The sequence below is a fragment of the Leuciscus leuciscus genome, assembly GCF_965113295.1.
Source record: "Leuciscus leuciscus genome assembly, chromosome: 5".
In the NCBI taxonomy this organism is placed as follows: domain Eukaryota; kingdom Metazoa; phylum Chordata; class Actinopteri; order Cypriniformes; family Leuciscidae; genus Leuciscus; species Leuciscus leuciscus.
Window position 1 is genome coordinate 38,332,545 of NC_138729.1, and position 22,242 is coordinate 38,354,786.

A 22,242-nucleotide genomic window follows, 5' to 3' on the forward strand; every position below is an offset into this window, starting at 1 on the left:
AGTCAAAGTTTAATTTTTGACAAGCTGTCAATGTATTTAATATAAATGTTAATATTTTCTATTAAAGCACACTGACTTGCATACTGGCAGGCACTTTTTATGTCTGTATACATTTGCTAGGAATGTTTTGGTATCATGCAGAATGAATGAAGAGGATATGGTGAGTTTAGACTTTTAATTGAACCCTGGTTCAGTCTGTGTTTTGGGAACTAATGAGCCACAAGAGACATTTTTCATCACCAGCTAGGCTGTTCTAGAGATTTTCTGACCTCTGAACACAAAGCAAAATCAGCTTAAATCTTTTTTGCATGGTTCACCGGTTCAAGATGTGGTAATAGAAAGAGTGTACTTTCAGCTTTGGATGAATCATCAACTGGAGAACTACCAAAGATTAAACTAATAGGACATTGAAGGACTTGAAGAACCAACTATTAGCATGTGCTGAACTATATTTTTAAAAAAGTGCTAAATTACAAGTAATCGTTTATGAATTCAATAATTAGGAATAAATAAAGTGATGTTAAATTTAAGTCTTACAAATGGCACTGAGATCAAAAGAAATTCAATCAAACAATCTTCACAGGTTTGATTTTTATTTTGTAATGTTAAATATTGAGCTCCTGTGCAAAATACGGAATGTAAGTTATCTAAGCACAGAATCTTCAAATGAAAGATAGAAATCAAAATTAGTATGATTAATACATTTAAAAAAAAAAAAAAAAAAAAGGGAATGAATTCAGTGGCTCACAATCCACACACCAAAGTGTCACATTAAATTGAGTAAAAAAAAAAAAAAGCACTACTCTGAAGAGTCAGAACAGAGTAATTGAACAGATCTATGGTGGTTAAAACACTAAAACATCTCCATTTACGATTCAATTAAAATGATATGACTGACAGTTTCACAACTCTCAGACTTTAAGCTTTGCCCTGAACAGCAACACAGATGATACAATGTATTTCATTAAATTAATAAATTCGAAATGACTTTAACTGAACAATTTTATCCACCACCCATTTGAATACATTCAGCATGTTTGGCACTTAGAAATATCAGAGCCTCCAGTGGGCTAAGTAGGGCTTCTGCAGGAGATTTTTAAACCACCAGGAAGATCATCTGCAGAAGAATTTAAATCAAACACTGAGCCTTATGAAGCTCTCTGATCTTTACAGCACTAGATCAACACTATGAATGATCGACATGAGCCAGAATCATGTCTCAACGCTGTGGAGGATGAAAACAGCAGGATGAAAATGAAATCCTAATGTCACTCATGGAATGTGCTCAGCTATGGAGAAATGAGCATCTCTGCACAGCCAACCGGCAACATGGTAGAAAAATGATATTCCAAAACTGCACTTTTGTGAAGAGCTGACAATACATTCAAGAGATCTAAAGCACTCAAGAGTCCTATTTACAGTCCAGAGTCTTTGTCTTTGCTTTACCTCAGTGTTTGAGTTGATGGTTGCAGCAGAGCATCTGATGTGCCTCAGTGTGTCAATGCTGATATGGAACATATATAATCTGGAAAGAGTATTTGGTTGGGCCAGTTTGGCATGTAGTGCAACATCACTGTATATAAATCTGGTAAAAATTAAGCTCACAGATCCGCTCAGGTCTGGTCTTTAGCGTCCCACAATTCACAACAGCCCTTCGTTTTCAAAGCTGCTGTGCATGAGAGAGAAGGCAAACGGTACAAACTTGACGCCAGCGCCGCTGTAGAACTTATTTTGAAACTCCACCCTGAGGAGAAAGAGATCATTTCCGTTTGAATCATTTGTGTTCAGCAACTAACTTTGATGTGATTGCTGATGTCCAAATCTCGCCTGAGCGCGATGGACTACATTAATGCATGGTTTTGGTGATAGTGGTGTATATTTGAGGTGTTGTACTGACCAGTGGAGTCTGAGAGCATGAAGGAAGGCTGAAAGTCCCTCCATCACCAGCAGGATGGACACAGTGAGGACAGCAAACAGACCAAAAGCAGGCACAAGGAGCACAACACCCCAACCGGTGTCCACACGTAGGCCGTCCCGCATCACCATCGCCCACAATACTTCGGAGAGCTCTGGATCACAACAAAACACGTTTAGCATTCTTTTATTTTAAATGGACCATATTCTAGACATTTTTAATGGCCAATTTGCACTTGACTGGCTGTTACAAATGATGAGTACCGGTACTATTTTAGATGTTTTTTAATCTCGACCAGCGGTTCTCTACTCATAAATAGTTCTCTACTTAAATGGTTAGTTTACCCAAATTCTGTGACTATGCAACTACCACTTCCAAGTCCCAGAAAGGTAGTAAAGACATCACAAAAGTGATCCATGTGACTAGTCTATGGTAGTTGCATAGCCTGTCAATGGAGGGACAGAAAGCTCTCAGATTTCATTAAAAAAGGTTCCAAAGATGAACGAAATTCTGACAGAATTTTCATTTTTGGGTGAACCAATCCTTTAGAAGCCGGTCATTGTCCAACAGAAAAATCGAAGGCCCCCCATTATAGGCTAAAATATTTCACCCAGTATTTCTGCTGTAATTAATTATGATAAAGCTTCTTGTTTCAGAGTATTTTATTAACACACACTAGGAGATATGCATTAATAAACAAACCACAATTTACTTTGTAACTCCAGAAGTTAAGAACTGTATATTCTTCAATAAAAAACAAAAGTTGTTGAAGGGAATTCTTTTTTTTAGAAATACCATCGCAGTTTCCTTTTTTTATCATTTCTTTTTATTATTTTTTAGCACTCCTCATACAAAACGTAACGGTCATTCATGGATATGTTACTCACGGGCATGTGCCAGGCTGAGAGCCCACAGGCGGAGGTAAGACGCAGTGTTAGAGATGCAGCCCAGACAGTACTCTATAGTGTGGATGGACTGATTGAGGAACAGATCTGCAAAATCAAGCTGTAGAAGAAAAGAAACATTCTTAGGCTCATAGTCAAAGTTGTTTATTCACACCAAACGGTGTACTGAACTGGTTGGTTCTGAATGTCTCACACCTCCTCTGATTGGCTGTCAGAGCTGGAGGAGTGGCTGTCCAGGCTGCTGCCTTCCTCCATATCATGAACTTGCATGAGAGAGAGCTCCTCCTCACTGTTCCGTCGTACACGCTGATACCCCTACAGAGAGAAAGAGAAAATGAGCCAACAGGCTTCAGCTAACTGGTGAACACACACAAAAAGAGGATCCTCACCCTGTACATGCTCAGGTGGTCTCTGCCCTTGTGTTGCCAGTAGAGGTAGAGAGGTTTTCCCAATAATAACACAGGCACAGAGAACACGGCCACAATCACCAGGAACACTTGAAACCCGGCCTATGGGAAAGAGGGAAAGTAAATAAAAAGAAACCAATCTTTTTAGCATGTAAAAGTGGAATGGCTGCACATCTGGTTCTTTGAGTCTAACCTGTCCTGGGAAAAGGGGTCGGTTGGAGTCCCCCTGCATCAGGAACATGTTGATAAAGTGGATGAGGATGCTGGGAGCTGTCTGAGAGTCTCGGACTGTGAAAAACAGCCACTTATAGACGATCATGAAGACCAGATAGCCGAAGAGACACAGCAGGAAGAGCAGCTCAGGAATAAATATCAGGTACAGATTATATGTCCGTCTGAAGTGCCTGAACAGAAGAACATATGAAGCATTAGAAGGATCAAAGTCACAACATTTAACACCAATCTATTGGAAATAGCTTTTCAAATATCCCACAGGTGATTGAAAACGCCAAGGACGACTCCAAAAGTCATGTGGATTATTCCTACAATCACAGACATCTTCATCTTATAGGAGTTCAGGAAGGTGAGACGGTTTGATGCCAGGTTCCAGATCTATAGAGAGTGCAAATAAACTAATATTAAATTAAAAATAATTATACATTTTATCAAGATTATAAACTCATAGCTTTTCATTCACCCAGCAAACCAATTAAGATATTAAGTAAAGTGACATGCATACATTCCTAATCGTGCATTGTGGCAATATCCTACATTAAGTTGCAGCACTCCTACATTTCAGTTCTTATTATTGTGTTGTTTATGTATATTTGAACTAGCACTGTGTCATTCACTTGTAAGTACTTGTGAGAATCTGTATGGTGCATTGTGTGTATATTGTACATTGATATTCCACCCCTGTATACATACAACATATAATCTATGCTAGGGCTGGGAATCACTGGGTACCTCACGATACGATACGATACGATACGATACGATACGCGATACATTGTTCACGATACCGATAATATCACGATATGGCGATAATCGATATATTATCAGTAATAACTCACAATATATCATGTTTTAAGAAATAAAAAGATTTTTTTTTTAATTAGGAAAATGAATCTCCATTTTTTTTTTGGGATGAAACACAATAACAGAAACAAATTGTGTCTTATCAGTTGCAACAAAACAGTCACAGACACTATTTTTGTTTTGCTCGCAGATGATTTTTTTCACTCGGGAGAAATCGAGTGGAATCGATGATGCTCGCATGGTCGCGGCTCGCAGCGTGTGAGAGGAAACGAGCCGAGCACGTTACGAGCACCTACCGACCTCCCGATAAATTTTAAACATGTTTAAAAAATTCGGGGAGTCGGCCCGATTTTCACCATCTGTCCCCTATTGCCCTAATCATACACAACCACGTCGATGGGGCTATACCTCAGTGGCAGCTGCGCATACACTGTCACACACACACACACTTTTTCTCTCTCTCTCTCTCTCTCTCTCTCTCTCTCAAGTTTTTATGTTGAAAGGAATGGCTACTGTTCTCTGCTTTTCAACAAATCATTTGCACACACATTTATGTCATTTTTCTATCTGAAGCTTTGCCTGCAGGCATGCAACATGACGGTCTCTGTGTTTAGCGCAAAAGCCCACGTGATTGCTGCCGGCTCGGGATAAAATTTGTGCAGGACAGTCGTGCCGTGTACCAGCTGCTTTGACGCGATTATCAGTTAAGCTGACTCGCAACGTGTGCAATATCACGACCTCCCGAGTGTCCGAACTCGCACCGTGTACGCCCGCCCTAACGGCTTTTAAGATCGATACTTGGCAAGAGCGCATCGAGAATCGATCGCGGGAGAAAATATCGCCATATCGATATTTTGGCGCACCCCTAATCTATGCTATATACCAACCATAGACTTTCACCCTCCGTTACACTTGTTTTTATGGTGGTGATAGTAAATTGATTCATTTGTTCTGATTACATAGTAATAAAATGAAGTCAGAGACCTACCGGGTCTATTCCCACAGGATAAGGCCCTTTAAAGACTCCTGTGATGTTTGGATTCAGTGCAAGAAAGCGATTTGAGCTGACAGTGCTCAAACTTAGGAAGAGGAGAAAAAAAAGAAAGAAAAAAAGAGCACATTAGAGCCACATACTGTACACGAGAAATCTGATGTTCCCTACAAATAAAATTGCATTATCTGCATCATCTCCACCAGCACAAAGCTCCAAATTTTGCTGTCAGCATTGTGGATGTCTTGGTAAATACATTTGAAATCCACTTGAAATTTTTACATTGATTGACTTCATATATATATGATTGCAGGGATTACACTACCATTCATAAATTTGGGGTCAGTAAAACTTGGAATGTTTTTGAAAGATGTATCCTTTGCTCACGAAGGCTGCCATTAATTAATAAATATACAGTAAAAACTGTAATATTGCGAAATATTATTACAATTTAAAATAACTATTTTCTAATTGAATATATTTTAAAATTTAATTTATTCCTGTTATGTCAAATCAGATTTTTTGGCAGCAATTACTCCAGTCTTCAGAGTCATATAATTCTTCATAAATTATTCTAATATGTACATACATGTTTTTCAGGATTCTTGGATATAATATAGCAATTTAATGTGTCCTTGTTAAATATATTATCTATTAAATTCTTTGAATTTTTATTTTATTTTATTATATATATATATATATATATATATATATATATATATTAGAGGTGGGCATAGATTAATTTTTTTAATCTAGATTAATCTAGATTAATTTTGAAATTAATCTAGATTAATCTAGATTAAAATGGCTCATTTGAATTCTGCCGAAGGCATTCAGAATATGTTTGCTACCCAAATAATGACTATAAAAGTAAGTCTTTGAGAACGGGTTTCTCAAGCCAGGTGGCGCATTAGACCAGGGGCTCATCTCCTGTTTCCAAAATGCATCATAAACTGCTTGAGAAAGCTGTTCTACTCATAGACTGTAAAAGGTTACTACTGTACTGTTACCGTCCGTAGGCAACATTAGGTAGGCCTATGTTATTATCAACTACTATAGGCTATCAATTAGGGATGGGCGATATGGCCTAAAATCTATATTGTGATATACATTGCAGCCTCTTGCGATAACGATTTACAGTATATTATAATAAAACCATTTCAGAACAGATTACACAGACCCATGCTAAACAACTGCTAAATGTATTTTTTTTTAAAGGGTGTATGTAGTTTTGAGAACATATTGTGCAAAACTGTAAGTATACAACATAATTTTGCAGATAAATAAAATTTAAGTACACTAGCTGCAGAGACTTAAGTAGGTCTAATGTTAATTATGGCTTGGAGCTTATGAAACCCCAAATTTAAAATTAGAATATTGTCTAACTGATGTCTTTTCAGTTAAAAAGAAACACAACAACGATTCTTAAAATCGAGATGATGTGCTACACCACTAAGCAAGGCTGGATTAGTACCCCCAGGGGCCCCTGGGCACTGAAGCTCATGGGCCCCCTCCCCTACCTGACAACCACACCCTCCAAAGGAACACACACCAGGTGTGGGATTTAACATGCCAATCACTATTGATCAAAAGCTAAATGACTAGTTCACAAGACAATGATACGAAATACATTTTTCTGAAAAGTATGGCTGCACGATTTGGGGAAAATGTCATATTGTGATTATATATTGCGATATGTGATTGCGATATAGTAAACAAATGGTTTCATGAGTTAACTTGCTTATTTCTCAAGTAAAATGCACACACAGATTAGTGATAATGCTGAAATTTGTAGCCCATTTCTCAACTCAAAACTAGAAACAACAACTAAATGCACTGTTTTCAAATTAAAATAAATTCAATATTGTTATTAGTCTCAATAATACAAGAGTTAAAAATAAATGTCATATTTACCTGTGCCTGTCAAACAGGTAGACCTAGGACATATACCGAAATTGTCAAACTGCACTGCATAAATTAAATATAGACTAATCCTTATTATAGCAAAAAAAAAAAAAAAAAAAACTTTAGTCAACAGCAGTGAGTCATTTTCTCTGTTCTTTTTGTTCTTTGATTAACTTTACTGACAGAAAGCTTTATTGGCTGCTGTCTCTTTAAGACCAGCTGACGGAGACGCGGCTCTCGCACGCGCCTCATTCTTTCACAACTTGAACTTGACGTTCATCATAAGACAGCTCTTATGTTATGAAGATACTCGACAAAACGGACATTTTGGCATAATTGTGTGTGTTATTGTAAGTTCAAGCACGAAAGATAACTGTATTCTGGCGTGCTGACCCCACACACTCTGTATATAGTTTGCTGCTGCTCGTCTGAAGGCTTAAACCCGAACCAAGTCCAAATAATGGATGTTGCACTGATCTTTTTCACCAGCTTTCACTTTCAGCCGTGTTTACTTAAGATGACGACGAATATGCGTTGCAGCCGGGTTTACCTCGCGGCCGCGGGTAGATTGCGTCATCATAGCTTGTGTAGTATAGAGCCATCTCCCAACCCAACTTGGAGAATAGATTAACGGCGATATTTTTTTTATCGCGCGATAAGAGTCTCGCGTTAACGCAGCACGTTAACGCCGATAACGGCCCACCACTAATATATATACATATCTGACGAACCCCAAAATTTTGAATGGTAGTGTATCCAGCATAAAGAGTCATTTAAAAAACCAAAAAAAATTTAAAGGATGCAGTACACTGTATTCTGTGCTTTGAACACTCACTTCCAGTCTCCATGCTTGAACATGGCGCTGACATTCCATCCTGAGCCGAACAGGTTGAGTGATTTGGAGAAGCAGTCGTTGTATATTAATCCGGTGTAGACTGAAAATACGCCCATCAACAGAATGATGTAACGGCCCTCGAAAAAAATGTTCCAGATCTAAACAAATGAATACAATGTCAATCAAACTGTAATGCAGTTAACAGAAACAGAAACAGTAAACTATTACTAAGGCTAAATAATGTCTTAGCATTCGATTTCTTTTTAAAAACCACATCTAAATGAATGAGAGAAGAAAGTTAATGCTTGGTTGTAGGCAAATACAGCCATGTCAAAACAGCAAGCTGAATGCACCTCATTCCTGGTTCTCTTCAGTTTGCGGTCATTCTCATAGAGAACCATCCACAGAGCAAACAGTGCCATGATGATGCCGTGCCCGAGGTCTCCAAACATCACGGCAAACAGGAAGGGAAAGGTAATGATTGTATATGGAGCTGTGAGGTGTGATAAAAAAAAACATTCACATCTTATCTAAGCATCTATATGTATGAAGCATTGAGGACATGTATATATGACTGAGGATGTAAAAAAATGTCCTTTGTCTTTTAAACAGCTGCCCTCTCACCTGGGTTGACCTCTCTGTAGCTGCTCACGCCGTAAGCGTCCACTATATTCTGAAAGCCTGAGGTAAACTTGTTGGTGCGTATGAGGGTCGGTGGAGTGTCACTGCTTGGGATACGATTGACAAATGACGGAACTGTGGCTCCACTCTTCCTCTGATGAAACAAAACAACAAAAATAGCACAGCAGAGTTAAGGATGTGTGCACACAAATCAATCAGATGTATTTGAATTAATGCGCCACCTGAAATAATGTCAGGTTGCTTACCGATCCATCCTCTAGCGCTCTCCGAAGAGCAGGCAGATCATTTACAGGACACCACCCCTCAGCTATGTGGCACTTGTTTGTGACATCAAAACTGCAGAGGTTGAGGATGTGGTATATGGCCTTCATTTTCTTAACCTGGATTACCCAAATGTACACAGACTCTGAGGCCTTGATCAACACCTGCCTCAGGTAATCCTCAGTGCGGTAAAGAACCTATGAAGAAACCACCAAAAGCATTTCAACAACGCTTTCAAGAACAGGTTCACAAATGCACTTTCAAGAGTAAAACATAAAAGAGTCTTCTATTACGTCCCAAGGGTGGTGGTTCAAACAGGGGGCCTTAGCAAACTTCAAAAGGACTGCAGGATGACTTAAAATGAAATTGTATTTATTTATTCATATATTTACTGGTCGTTTATTAATAAAATATGATATATATAAATAACAATTTTTACAAAAAATTCTCAATAACAAACAGTTCGTACTTTGTAATTTTTGGAATCACACAATTGATTGTGCTTGATTCATTTAATGTCTTGCAGTTAATAAGAGTGTTAATGTGCTAAAAATAAGTTGAAAACAAGCAACTTTGTCATAATTATAAGAGAAAAGATATATACAGATAGAAAACTGCTGTTCTAGAAGTATTAATAATTAGGCCTATAGGATGTGTGTATTTTCCAGAAGGTCAATGACACGTGACACGAGCAGCCACACATGGCATTTATTGCCCTGGTTTCTGAACGGTGCACTCAGATGAACATAAGAGCATTTTGCCCTGCTGATCAGCATATACAGTGAGGAAAATAAGTATTTGAACACCCTGCTATTTTGCAAGTTCTCCCACTTGGAAATCATGGAGGGGTCTGAAATTGTCATCGTAGGTGCATGTCCACTGTGAGAGACATAATCAAAAAAAAAAAATCCAGAAATCACAATATATGATTTTTTAACTATTTATTTGTATGATACAGCTGCAAATAAGTATTTCAACACCTGTCTATCAGCTAGAATTCTGACCCTCAAAGACTTGTTAGTCTGCCTTTAAAATGTCCACCTCCACTCCATTTATTATCCTAAATTAGATGCACCTGTTTGAGGTCGTTAGCTGCATAAAGACACCTGTCCACCCCATACAATCAGTAAGAATCCAACTACTAACATGGCCAAGACCAAAGAGCTGTCCAAAGACACTATAGAGACAAAATTGTACACCTCCACAAGGCTGGAAAGGGCTACGGGGAAATTGCCAAGCAGCTTGGTGAAAAAAGGTCCACTGTTGGAGCAATCATTAGAAAATGGAAGAAGCTAAACATGACTGTCAATCTCCCTCGGACTGGGGCTCCATGCAAGATCTCACCTCGTGGGGTCTCAATGATCCTAAGAAAGGTGAGAAATCAGCCCAGAACTACACGGGAGGAGCTGGTCAATGACCTGAAAAGAGCTGGGACCACCGTTTCCAAGGTTACTGTTGGTAATACACTAAGACGTCATGGTTTGAAATCATGCATGGCACGGAAGGTTCCCCTGCTTAAACCAGCACATGTCAAGGCCCGTCTTAAGTTTGCCAATGACCATTTGGATGATCCAGAGGAGTCATGGGAGAAAGTCATGTGGTCAGATGAGACCAAAATAGAACTTTTTGGTCATAATTCCACTAAACGTGTTTGGAGGAAGAAGAATGATGAGTACCATCCCAAGAACACCATCCCTACTGTGAAGCATGGGGGTGGTAGCATCATGCTTTGGGGGTGTTTTTCTGCACATGGGAGAGGGCGACTGCACTGTATTAAGGAGAGGATGACCGGGGCCATGTATTGCGAGATTTTGGGGAACAACCTCCTTCCCTCAGTTAGAGCATTGAAGATGGGTCGAGGCTGGGTCTTTCAACATGACAATAGCCGCGTTTCCACTGTCGGGCCAGGGCCGGGCTAGGGCTAACAGCGAGCCGAGCCGGGCCAGTGGCCTCGGGCCTCAAGCACCGGGCTTGCGTTTCCACTGCCGGGCCATTAGCCCTGCAGCGCTGCCCTAAACCCCGCCCTTAACACGCCTTCCTGGATCAAACGTCATACAACCCCACCCATTTCAGCGGGAATTATGATGTTCATTCAGGCAGGAAGTTAGAAAACTTAGATTTTAAGAAGATAGCATGTATTAACTCACCGTCCGCGGCTGCCATAGTGTCCCGACTTGTCTCTCCACTAACAGAGGGACGGTGACCCAGCACACTGTCCATCAAGTCGAACCATGGAAAGTTCCTTCTCTGGGCACCGCTTTGTCCATTGTGCGTTTTAATCGCCTTGTACTGCGCCCACAACCTTTTTATTTTTTCCCGAACTTGAAGCGTTGTTCGCTGAATGCTTAGCTTAGCAAGTTCAGCAACGATGTATTTTATCAAATTGACGTTGTACCCTTTCTTCTGCCCAAATGCTCAGAAGAGCTTTGGTATCTTCGACAGACCAGTACAGGCGATTCTCCATTTCGAGCAGCGTTTAATTTTCGCGATATAAAAAAGTGAAATGTGCATCTTGCCGCAGACCATAACTTTCCCTAACACCGATAAACTCCGCCTTTTATCTTGACCACGCCTCTAGCCCGAGCTGGCCCAAGGTATTCGATGGGCCAGAAATCCTGGCCGTTGGCCCCGAGTAAGCCCCGATCAAGCCCCGGAAGTGACAGTGGAAACGCGACTGGCCCTGGCCCGACAGTGGAAACGCGGCTAATGACCCGAAGCACACAGCCAGGATAACCAAGGAGTGGCTCTGTAAGAAGCATATCAAGGTTCTGGCGTGGCCTAGCCAGTCTCCAGACCTAAACCCAATAGAGAATCTTTGGAGGGAGCTCAAACTCCGTGTTTCTCAGCGACAGCCCAGAAACCTGACTGATCTAGGGAAGATCTGTGTGGAGGAGTGGGCCAAAATCCCTCCTGCAGTGTGTGCAAACCTGGTGAAAAACTACAGGAAACGTTTGACCTCTGTAATTGCAAACAAAGGCTACTGTACCAAATATTAACATTGATTTTCTCAGGTGTTCAAATACTTATTTGCAGCTGTATCATACAAATAAATAGTTAAAAAAATCATACATTGTGATTTCTGGATTTTTTTTTTTAGATTATGTCTCTCACAGTGGACATGCACCTACGATGACAATTTTAGACCCCTCCATGATTTCTAAGTGGGAGAACTTGCAAAATAGCAGGGTGTTCAAATACTTATTTTCCTCACTGTATCTTCAATCAATCGAGAAACATTTTAAGCACAGAAACAGACCAATTATTTTCATGATTGACTGGGCCTTTTCATTTTCATAGGTTTTCCTATATTTTGTCCTGATTATGACACTTGAACAGGAACCTGAAAGGAACAGTGCGTGTTGAGAGTATCAAATACACATGATTCACTCGTGGAGACTTGTCCGGAGCCTAGACCTCATGAATATCATGTGCTTAGCTGGGCCACTAACAAATTCTTCTTTCTCTCTCTTACAGAGCGGTCACAAGCAAACTCAAATGCCTTTGAAACTAACCTGCCCTACTTAAACATTAAGTGTATGGTTTAGTAATTTTATTTGGTAGCATTATAAATGCTAACTGTTAACTGTATTATTTAGTAATTTAATTATTATAGGTTTGAATATAATATTCAGTGTTTGTATTTCCCCTGTGCATTTCTATTAATTACAGCATTTAGCCTATTTTTGTGCAAGTGCGATGCGTAAAGAGCATCTGTTGCATAAATCATTGTCTGTCTGGTATCTATAAGCAGCACATTCAATACATTTTACTACGAGTAAAATATACACACACAACTCTTATTTTGTGTTAACTACAGTTAAAGAAATGTAAATTAATCACAACTATTTATTAAGAGTACCCTTTTACAGCCCTTGTTTTTATCTAAAAAGATAATTTGATGAAAAGAGAACAGGGTGTAAACATAAAATAAGTGGTGACAATATTGATGAAGAAAGTTGATGTAGGCAAGTGAAAATATGCGCAGAACTGAGAAAATAGTATTTATGAAGATAAATGAAGGTCTGTGTCTCACAGGGCAAAGGAGTGAATGTTTACAGGATATTTTAGGCAAACAACTCTCTAATCATGGTTTTTCCTGTAGTTGTAAGCCTTCATTTGAGTAGTCTGTTCTCAGGGAAGCACAAAACATATTGTTCTGATCCAGGTAGGCTGCAGAATTCCATTGTATAGGTATAATTGTTTTATGATATTTTTATACCCATTGCAGTTACAATGTTGCACAACAAGTGCATGTAATACGAATATTTTTGAGAAATTAATATATTTCTTGTTGAGAATGGATGCTAACTGATGGGTATAATCTTACCTTGTTTTTACACAAAATGTTTTGCTATATTTTATTTTTAAATTTATTTATATTTACATATTTACAGTAGGCATAATTGGTCAAAGAATAAGAATGCATTGCATATGTACCATGAGTCCAAGTAAATTTTCTCTCATTCACCTGACCTGACTTTTTAAATGCCATTGGCTCATGTAATAGTAATATAGATCTTTGTAGTATTTTATGTGATATAACAGATTCTATAAAGAAATATAAAAGTTAATTTTCGTCTTTCTCCGGCTCTCTGCACTGGCGTCATGCAAATACTCACTAGATCGGAAATCCAACATGCGGCCATATGCAACTAGCCCATTGTCATGTTTTCCTTCACCATTTGACAATATCCCACCCACAAACACTGAAATGACTGTTGATACGGCACATGGGGTTTCTTTAACTGTCTAAAGCATCTGAATACGAGGCACGTGTTTGTTGCTAAGCATCTAGTTGTAACATTCTAAGGGCTATTCACACAGAACGTGTTTTTTCCTTCCACTGCACTACGTTTTCATTGACTTTCAATAGCTATGTTTTCATCCATCTATCACTAGTGATAGACTAGTGAGATCACACTTACACTCTTCATTCGTGTTCCACACAAAATGTGTCTCATAAACTTTAACAAGTGAGAAGACAAGCTCATCCTGACTCACCGTGTGCAAGTCCTGAATGCGTGTGCGGAGCCCCTCCACCACATCTGTTCTCTCTTCGTTACTGTTCGGGTACGGGTACAAGTGACAGTGGTAGCTATGGAAACAAAAAAAACGATATTTTCAAAACTAAAGGAAATCTACTTTCTATAAAAGAATAAAAATACTCAGAAAGATTTCAAATAAAATTAAGAAATGACAGTCATGAAGCTTCCCCTAAATGTAACAGGGAACAAGCCATTTATAAATCTTTATCAACAGCAGCAGCTCCCCATCTGTCTCAGTGGCGCAATCAGTTAGTGTGTCGTGGTTAAAGGCAGCGGATATATGGTTGCTCAACAAATAAAGTTATTTAAAGCAGACTAACAGAATCACTAAGTAGAAGTAGAATATATAAATTTAATTTAAAAACCAAGTTACCAGTCACATATCTTCTTAACTTTCTGTCCAATCTGATCTCCCCAGTAGGAGATAAGAAACACCACATTCCTGGTTGGCTCCCCCTGACAAACCAGACAGAGAACAGACCATCACAAAAAACCTGATAGCTATAAACTGAATCAAGCATGCATATTTGTTACCAAAAAGATTTGATGTTATAAACAAATGTCAACTGGTCTCACCGAATCAGGGTCGCACAGAAGCTCGTCTACCTCAGAGTAGCTGAGGATGGTGTAGCCCTTACACACTCTCCAGAGCATTCGCTCAAATGCCTCGATTTTTACGCTCTGGATGAGTCCAGAAATGAACCTGAGCAGCAGGGACAGAGGATTACGAGCTCAACTTTACAACAGTGGCATGAATTGAAAACTTTTTGGATATTAACATATTAACAGCACAGGTTTTGCATGCCTTTAAACATCCATACAGAAAACAGAAATAAATATATATATAAATTAGGGCTGGGGGAATTAACGCGTTAATCTTTGCGATTAATTTGAAATGTTTAACGCGTAAAAAAAAAAAAACGCAATTGACGCAGCACTTTTTTTTTTTGCCTCGTTTTAATGATTTCCTGTTGCGTCTGCTATTAAAAAGGCCGAAATATGCCGTCCCGCCCCCCTCCATGTTCGGCGGTCAGGTTTCATTCTCGGGCAGCTTTCATGAGCGGGTCTTTTCCGCTCGGTATGTGCGTCGCGCTCTGTGCTCCGCGCGCGCGCGCGTGTGTGTGTGTCGGTCGGTCGGCGCGCTCTGTGCTCCGCGCGTGCGTGCGTGCGTGCGTGTGTGTGTGTGTGTGTGTGTCGGCTCGCTCTGTCGTTAATGGCCCAGCAGCGGCGAGCTCTCCGTTCCGTGTGTGTGTGTGTGTGTGTGTGTGTGTGTCGGCGGCTCTGTCGTTAACGGCCCAAAGGCTTCAATCATGTACTAAGCACTGGAAAAGTAAAGTCCACTCAAGTAACGTGAAATTTCTCTGTTGACTTCTGTTTGCTGAGCTGGTATAGCCATGCTGGGCAACAATGGTAAAATGACCTGCTCTGATCACATGCTCTGGTAATAATAGCTTTGTAGGACTATATTTTGTTTTAATAATTAATAAAATAATAATAATAATAATAATCTGTTAAATTGATTATGTTGATTGATTATTGAAAAAGAATAATATATTGATATATTGATGTTTAATATTTTAATATAGGGCTATTTTCTGTTCCCTTTTTTTCCTGTGTTGTTTAATTAGGTGATTCTAAGTTTAAATATTGATGATTACAAGCTTGGGGGAAGCGCAATTAATTGCAATTAATTACAGAAATTGTGCAATTAATTAGTTAATTTTTTTTAATCGATTCCCAGCCCTAATATAAATGCATTAAAGGGTTTGTTCACCCAAAAATGAAAATTCTGTCATTAATTACTCGCCCTCATGTTGTTCCAAACCAAAGTTTTTAATGAAATCTGTTTTTAATGAAAACCTCCTTTGACAATCTATGCAACTACCACTTTGTTCATAAAGTTCATAAAGAGATCGTAAAATTAATCCATATGATTTGAGCAGTTTAGTCCCAATTTTCTGAAGAGACTCAATCGTTTTATATGATAAACAGATTGAATTTAGGCTTTTATCCACATCTAAACATTGATCAGCGAACATAAACAAAAGCGCGACCGAACGTGCTTAAACCTCATTGGTTCTTGCGGAAGCTCAAACGTGCTGCATAACACGAGAATGAACATGCTCAAGCTTCCGTTTACCACAACTGATGTGTCAGCTGATAAATGGTTATATGCATGCAGGGTTTGAAATTAACATTTTCACTCACCGGCCAATTTGGCTACTACATTTTTAAGTTACGGCCATTCCAAAAAAGAAAAGAAATGAACCAGATTACGTTATATATATTTCTTATTCAAACAAAATCCTGTCATCCAGCATCTTCTCACTTCCAATTTTATCCTCATGCTTTTCACCAAAAATGTGTTTTAGGTGGACAGATCAATACAGTACAAGGAAGGAACATCAAAAAAAATTAGGATGTAGGAAAATAATGTCTTTTCTGATAACCAAATACTTTATAATCTTCGCTATTGCTTCAGTGCAAATGAACAAACGTGCCGTTATTTGTTGCGTAGTGACGGGCATGTTTAAGACAGACAGATACAGAGATTCTGCGCAATACGCTGCATTTAATAGATCACTCACGAGTTGAGTATTTGCACTAAATCTGCACAGATTTGGCTTACACAAACTTCCCCATCAAAGTGAGTAAACATAATAAGTAACACACCAAATTGGCAAATGATTTGAAAGTGTACCTGCCACAGTTAAATTTTACCCGCATTTGGCGGGTGTTAATTTCAAACCCTGGTAATATGTGAATAAAAGCCTAAATTCAATCTATTCATCATATAAAGCAAATAATTTTCTCTTCAGAAAATGTGGAATAAACCGCTCAATTCATTTGGATTAGTTTTACAATCTCTTTATTAACTATTTAAAGCGTCAAAGTGGCAGTTCCGTAGCTGTCCATGGAGGGACAGAAATCATTCACATTTCATTAAAAAGATCTTCCTTTGTCTTCCGAAGATGAACTAAAGTCTTATGGGTTTGGAATGACATGAGGGTGAGAAATTAATGACGGATTTAAAATTTTTGGGTGAACTATCCCTTTAAGGCCCGGGTATACGCCGTTTCCTGCATTTCACTCTGTTCACATACAGTTGAGCGAGCAAGCCTTTTAAACTATACAACATTGACTGCGAGTGCAGAGGACCTTTCTTTTCAAGCGATCAAATCATTCACACATACTCTGTTGTCCACACAGACACAAAACAATTGAGCTGCACACAGAAGGTGTGCAACAGCGGACTGTTCTGATAATGAAAATGACATCAGATTATCTGTTGGTGAGCCAGAGCAGAACGCAGACAAGGGAAGTATACTTTCAACTTTATGTTTTTAAACACTGCTCACCCAAGCTTGGCTCCAAGCCTCTGCATGCTGGTGTAGTCCATCACAGGTTCTTTCTCTAGAAACGGAAACTCTTCATACTGGGCCTGTGTCGACTCCCTCTAATCATACACAAGCAGAAACACAGCAAGAGATTAGATTCACAAACACATAGTTGTGGTATATTGAGTTTGTACGATATATCAAATTATTTTTTTTTATAAACGATACAGAATGAGGCAATACCGTTTATCGATATACAGTAGTGTGATATTATGAGCGCATCTGAAAAATAGCGTAGGAGACTGCTGCGAGGAAAGTGCATAATCCAATTTGTCCTAAACATGAGATATGCTTTATATTAAGGGCTTTAAAATAACTCTTAAGATATAGTTGACACTTATAGTTTAAAGCGGCTTGCCGCATCAGATGCTCTGACAGATACTTGTGCCGTTTAACGCTTTTGAGATGTGGCGTTTTCCTTAGTGCATAACTTTTCACAGACATATTCTTCATCTGCAAATGTTAGAAAGTCATGCAAATATTTCCATTTTGCTGTCGGGAGTGGACAAGCCTTCCTCAAGTGAGTCTTCGCTAAACTTCACACACTTGAAACTTCACACAATGAAAGAGCGCAGTCACGCGCATGTGCGCCAAACAGACGGAGAGGAACAGAATAGGATGCAATAATTATGACTAAAATATAGCTACATTTTGCTAAAATATTTGTTGTTGGACAATAAATGTGCCATATGTAGGATTTTAAACAAGTACCGGTAAGTGTATTTTTATGATGGCAAAAACTGTAAAGTAGGGATGCACCGATGCATCGGCTGAACATCGGTAACGGCCGATATTTGCCTCGTTAACTGCCATCGGCCATCGGGAAATAAAAATGACATTCGCCGATGTCACATGGGCGTCAGTTTGGTTTGATATGCTGGGGACAGAGACGCATTCGGAAGTGCATTTTCAGAAGTGCTGGGTACAATGACGCATTTATTTATTTATTTTCTATGAGAAAACTCATTTTCTCGAGAAAAGAACGACCATGGTGTGTAGCAGAAGAAGCGGCGGAGTATGCACGGAGTATTCAGCGAGTGCTGAAGACGTTCTGCACGGCTTTGATGGGTGCGCAGGAGGACACAAATGGGCGGCGACTGCTTCTTCCAGTGGCGGGAGCTTTTCCCTCAGCGCCGTCAACAGACAGAGCGTTAACTGTACACACCGCCGCCGACTTGAGCTGCAAAGAAACTCTGGCCTCCCTGTCAAGGACTCTTGTCAAAAAGTACGGGGAAGCTACATTCATGAACTACGGGTACGGGTATGAACATTCACCCGTGTTTTTTCCCTCATAAATGCGAACACGAAAAATAAAATGAATATTATAATGTTTTTTTTGTTGGGTCAGACAATGATTACCAAATTTCTCTCTCATATTGCTCTTCATAACAACTGAAAAAGAACTTATAAATAAGGTTATAACTGTCAACCAGAAAGTGACATTAAAGGTTTTTTTTGTTTCATAAATTGGTCTGATTGAATTTGTGCTCATTCTAGGATAGTGTGATCAAGAGCCGAAAGACTTGTATGTTTCCGTGGCACAAAAGAAGGAATAAATAACAAAAAGAAAAAACATCGGCATCGGCCATCGGCCAAGTTGTTATGTTAAACATCGGTATCGGTATCGGCCCAGAATTTCCCAATCGGTGCATCCCTACTGTAAAGTGACTATTGTAATGGGGTAATCAAATTTATTTTCATTTTTTAGTTTAGTGAAATTAACTTCTGCTTTAAAAAACATTATTTGTGTGTTTAGATTGTAATGTTACACTGTAATGTGATTTTAACTATTTTTCTGCAGTCCAATATATAGCATAGCATACATGGTTACATTCACTTTATTTGTTTTCATAGCCTTTAATATGAACATTGTTCATAGGACAATATTGGGCAGAATGTGAAATAACTTCTTTTTTTTACCCAAATAGAAAAATGTAAAAATACCAAGATATATACCGTAAATCGTCATTCAGGCAACAACAAAAAATACAGATATAATTTTTTGGCCATATTGGCCAGCCCTAGACACATTATAGCCTCCATGATCAAGAAGAAGAGGTAAAGAGTTAAAAGTTCTGGCAGTCTGAAAATCAGGTGACTACAAATCGCCAGCATGAAACCCACAATCCTGCTCTCTAGAGATAAATTCCTTTCAATTACACCAAAGAGGTCGAACGTGGTCATGCATCAAAAACATCAATAGTCACAGAGAAACAAAAGACAAAAAGCAGACAAGACTAAACTAATTTCTTTTTTTAAACATTGATTCATATGGAGCTGTTTGTTTAACAATAACATTGAGATAATGAATGACAAAAAATGGTAAATCCTTCCACCAGTCAGACGTTCCCTTTTTATTTAAGCAAAAAAAAAAAAAAGCTCCAAACTTGTGACAGGGAATCACACGTCCTACCTCTACACTGTGTTGCACAAAGTTGCGTGTGATGCGCAGCATATGCGTGTACTCAGTCAGTTCTAGAAGGTTCTTCTGGAGTTTCTCCTTGTTCCTGGTGACCTCACTCAACTCTAGTTCCAGTCTCTGAAGTTGCTCCTAAAACAAAGCACAAAGGCCTCAGTCATAACTAAATATCAGCATTCATATCAATGAGGAAAGTATTCCTGAAAGAGATCTAGTAAGGAACTGCAAAACAGACTTCAGCTGATTGATTGACATTAATGTCAAATACAGGCAATAAATTAATTAAATAAAGACAAGACAAAACTATGGATATGCAAATAGATTTAAGAAAGGGCCAATGCCAAATATTCTATCAGTGTAAATTAAGGGGAGTTTTTAAATGTTCTTAAAAGTTATCTTTATAACAAAAGTAAAAGTAAATAGCTCAGCTAAGACAGAATAAGAATTATAAAACTCTAGTTTGACTAGGCAACTGCCAGTGAGAATACAGACCGGAGAAAAAAACAAAAACATTTGAACGTGTCTGAAAGGGCAACTAATAACACCAGCTAAACAAATGAACAGTGTTGAACAGATCTCACCATTATGACCATCACATGTTTGGGTAATGGTGCAGCTGGGTTCACCTCCCCTTCTGGCAGTGGGATGTCTTCTTTTTTAATTTCCCTCAGAAGATATCCTGTTACACAAGTCCACTTTGAGTTCATTATCATGTCTGTTTCTGAGCATTGATAAAGAGCCATCACAACATATTAAAATGAAATACACCTTACTGAAGAAACTCAAATGAATGCAATGTGATTAACCTAATTTGTATATCTTAGGTTCAACCATCATGTGTTCAGAAAGTATTGAGACCTTTTAACAGATCTATCATTTCACTGAAATGTAACATGATTTTTGAATTATGCCCTTGGCCTTATCAGATTAAGAATTGAACAGCAAAGCTTTTACCTAGAATCCTCTCCATCTCTTCACATTTCTTGATTTCATTGACAAACTTGCGCTGAAAAGAGTTCACACTTGGGTTGAGCTGAAACAAATAAAAACATCAGATTAGTAAATCATGTACATTAAAATAAGTTACATTATGGAAATGAATGTTTCATGACATTTCTATTCTAACTATTTGAATTTAAACAGAGTTAAACATTGTACAAAGATCCTTTGTTAATGACTTAATGAGAGATAATAAAATTGGTGCAAACTAAAGTGTGCTAAACATTTATACGTCTTTTAGATCTGGTGCTTGATTTTAGTGTTCTGTTTTGGTGATTGACTCTGTACCTTATTCTTTAAAACGGTTATTTGAAATAAACAAGAATTTTTATTAAAACATGTTGTGAGCTCATTGGCAACAAAAATCAAATAATATTGTGTGAGAGATTAATATTTTATTTTAACATAAGTTCTTGTACTGAAACCAATATCCTGTGCACTAAAAATGTCTCAATGTAGATTTTGGTGAGCTTAATAGGTAAGTTTACCCTACTTTATTAAAAATAGAGAAATGTTGGCCTGATTAAAGACTAGATCACTTGCTACTGCTTTTAAATGGCATTAAATAGCATAATTCATATCACTGAGCCAGTCAGCTAAACACAAGCCAAGTCAATATTTCAAACAGGAAATACACATAATCAACCCATTATTGAAACTATAAACTTACGTCTCTGAACTCCAGCAGCCCCAGTTCGCCGAGTTCATTAATACAGTCATAAGCGGATCCGGACTGCAGAAAGAGCTGGGCCAGACACATCTCCTCACTCCGAAACAACGAACCCATGTTGACAAAACACGTCCTATCCTCACCAGGGGAGGGTTAAGAAGTGTTAAATTCACCAGGCAGTGAAGTTAAATGTGGATAAGAAACCCTACAGGTCCAGGTTATGTCCTGACTGGACTCTTGGACTGGGCTGATATAAATGAATGTCTGTCAGCGCTGGGGCTCTAACTTCAGCTTCAGCTTCAGTCGCTTTATCAGTGACACGTCTCCCGTCTCCAGTCCCAACAGCCACATCTGAACACTGAAAACCCGCTGGCAGTCCTTATACGAATAAGATCCAAGGCTCCAGTACTGTTGGGTCGTCCATCCCAGGTTGAAGTTCGGCTGAAATCCCACAGCACCGAGTCTTTTAATAAAAGTGACTTTCCGTTGTAATCTGCGCTGTCTTGGTTCCAGATAGCACCGAGCTAGAAGCTACTGTCGAAGGTGTTTGGCCTCTCATTCAGTAATCTGATCTCGGTGAGTTATCCCCCCTGTTGTCTTTTACAGACTATCATGTAATGTTTAACAACAGTTGATAATCATTCGTGATTGTTTCTGTCTGTCTCTTCCGAACACGAACCTCATATGCAGCCAAACTTCTTGGTCCGTCACAGTAGAGACTCGGCACTTACTTTCCACAGTAGAGTCACACTTCAAAATAAAAGTCTCGGCTTTTTTGTGCTAGATACGCTGGAATTAAACGAATTTAAAAG

General features: G+C 38.8%; 1 protein-coding gene across 1 annotated transcript; it reads right to left on the minus strand.

Moving 5' to 3' along the window:
- Positions 1–576: 576 nt before the first annotated feature.
- On the minus strand, positions 577–22,221 carry atp6v0a2b (ATPase H+ transporting V0 subunit a2b). Its single transcript, XM_082169618.1, has 20 exons — positions 21,431–22,221; positions 20,716–20,794; positions 20,343–20,440; positions 19,756–19,893; positions 17,304–17,401; positions 14,521–14,647; positions 14,318–14,400; positions 13,901–13,994; positions 8,884–9,096; positions 8,621–8,771; positions 8,350–8,489; positions 7,997–8,154; positions 5,254–5,344; positions 3,721–3,839; positions 3,421–3,631; positions 3,210–3,329; positions 3,016–3,135; positions 2,803–2,920; positions 1,898–2,069; positions 577–1,744 (listed from the first exon to the last, which is right to left on the minus strand). Exons 1-20 carry the CDS (start codon positions 21,545–21,547, stop codon positions 1,642–1,644), a joined length of 2,550 nt encoding a protein of 849 aa, XP_082025744.1. The 5' UTR covers positions 21,548–22,221; the 3' UTR covers positions 577–1,641.
- Between the last annotated feature and the right edge of the window lie 21 nt (positions 22,222–22,242).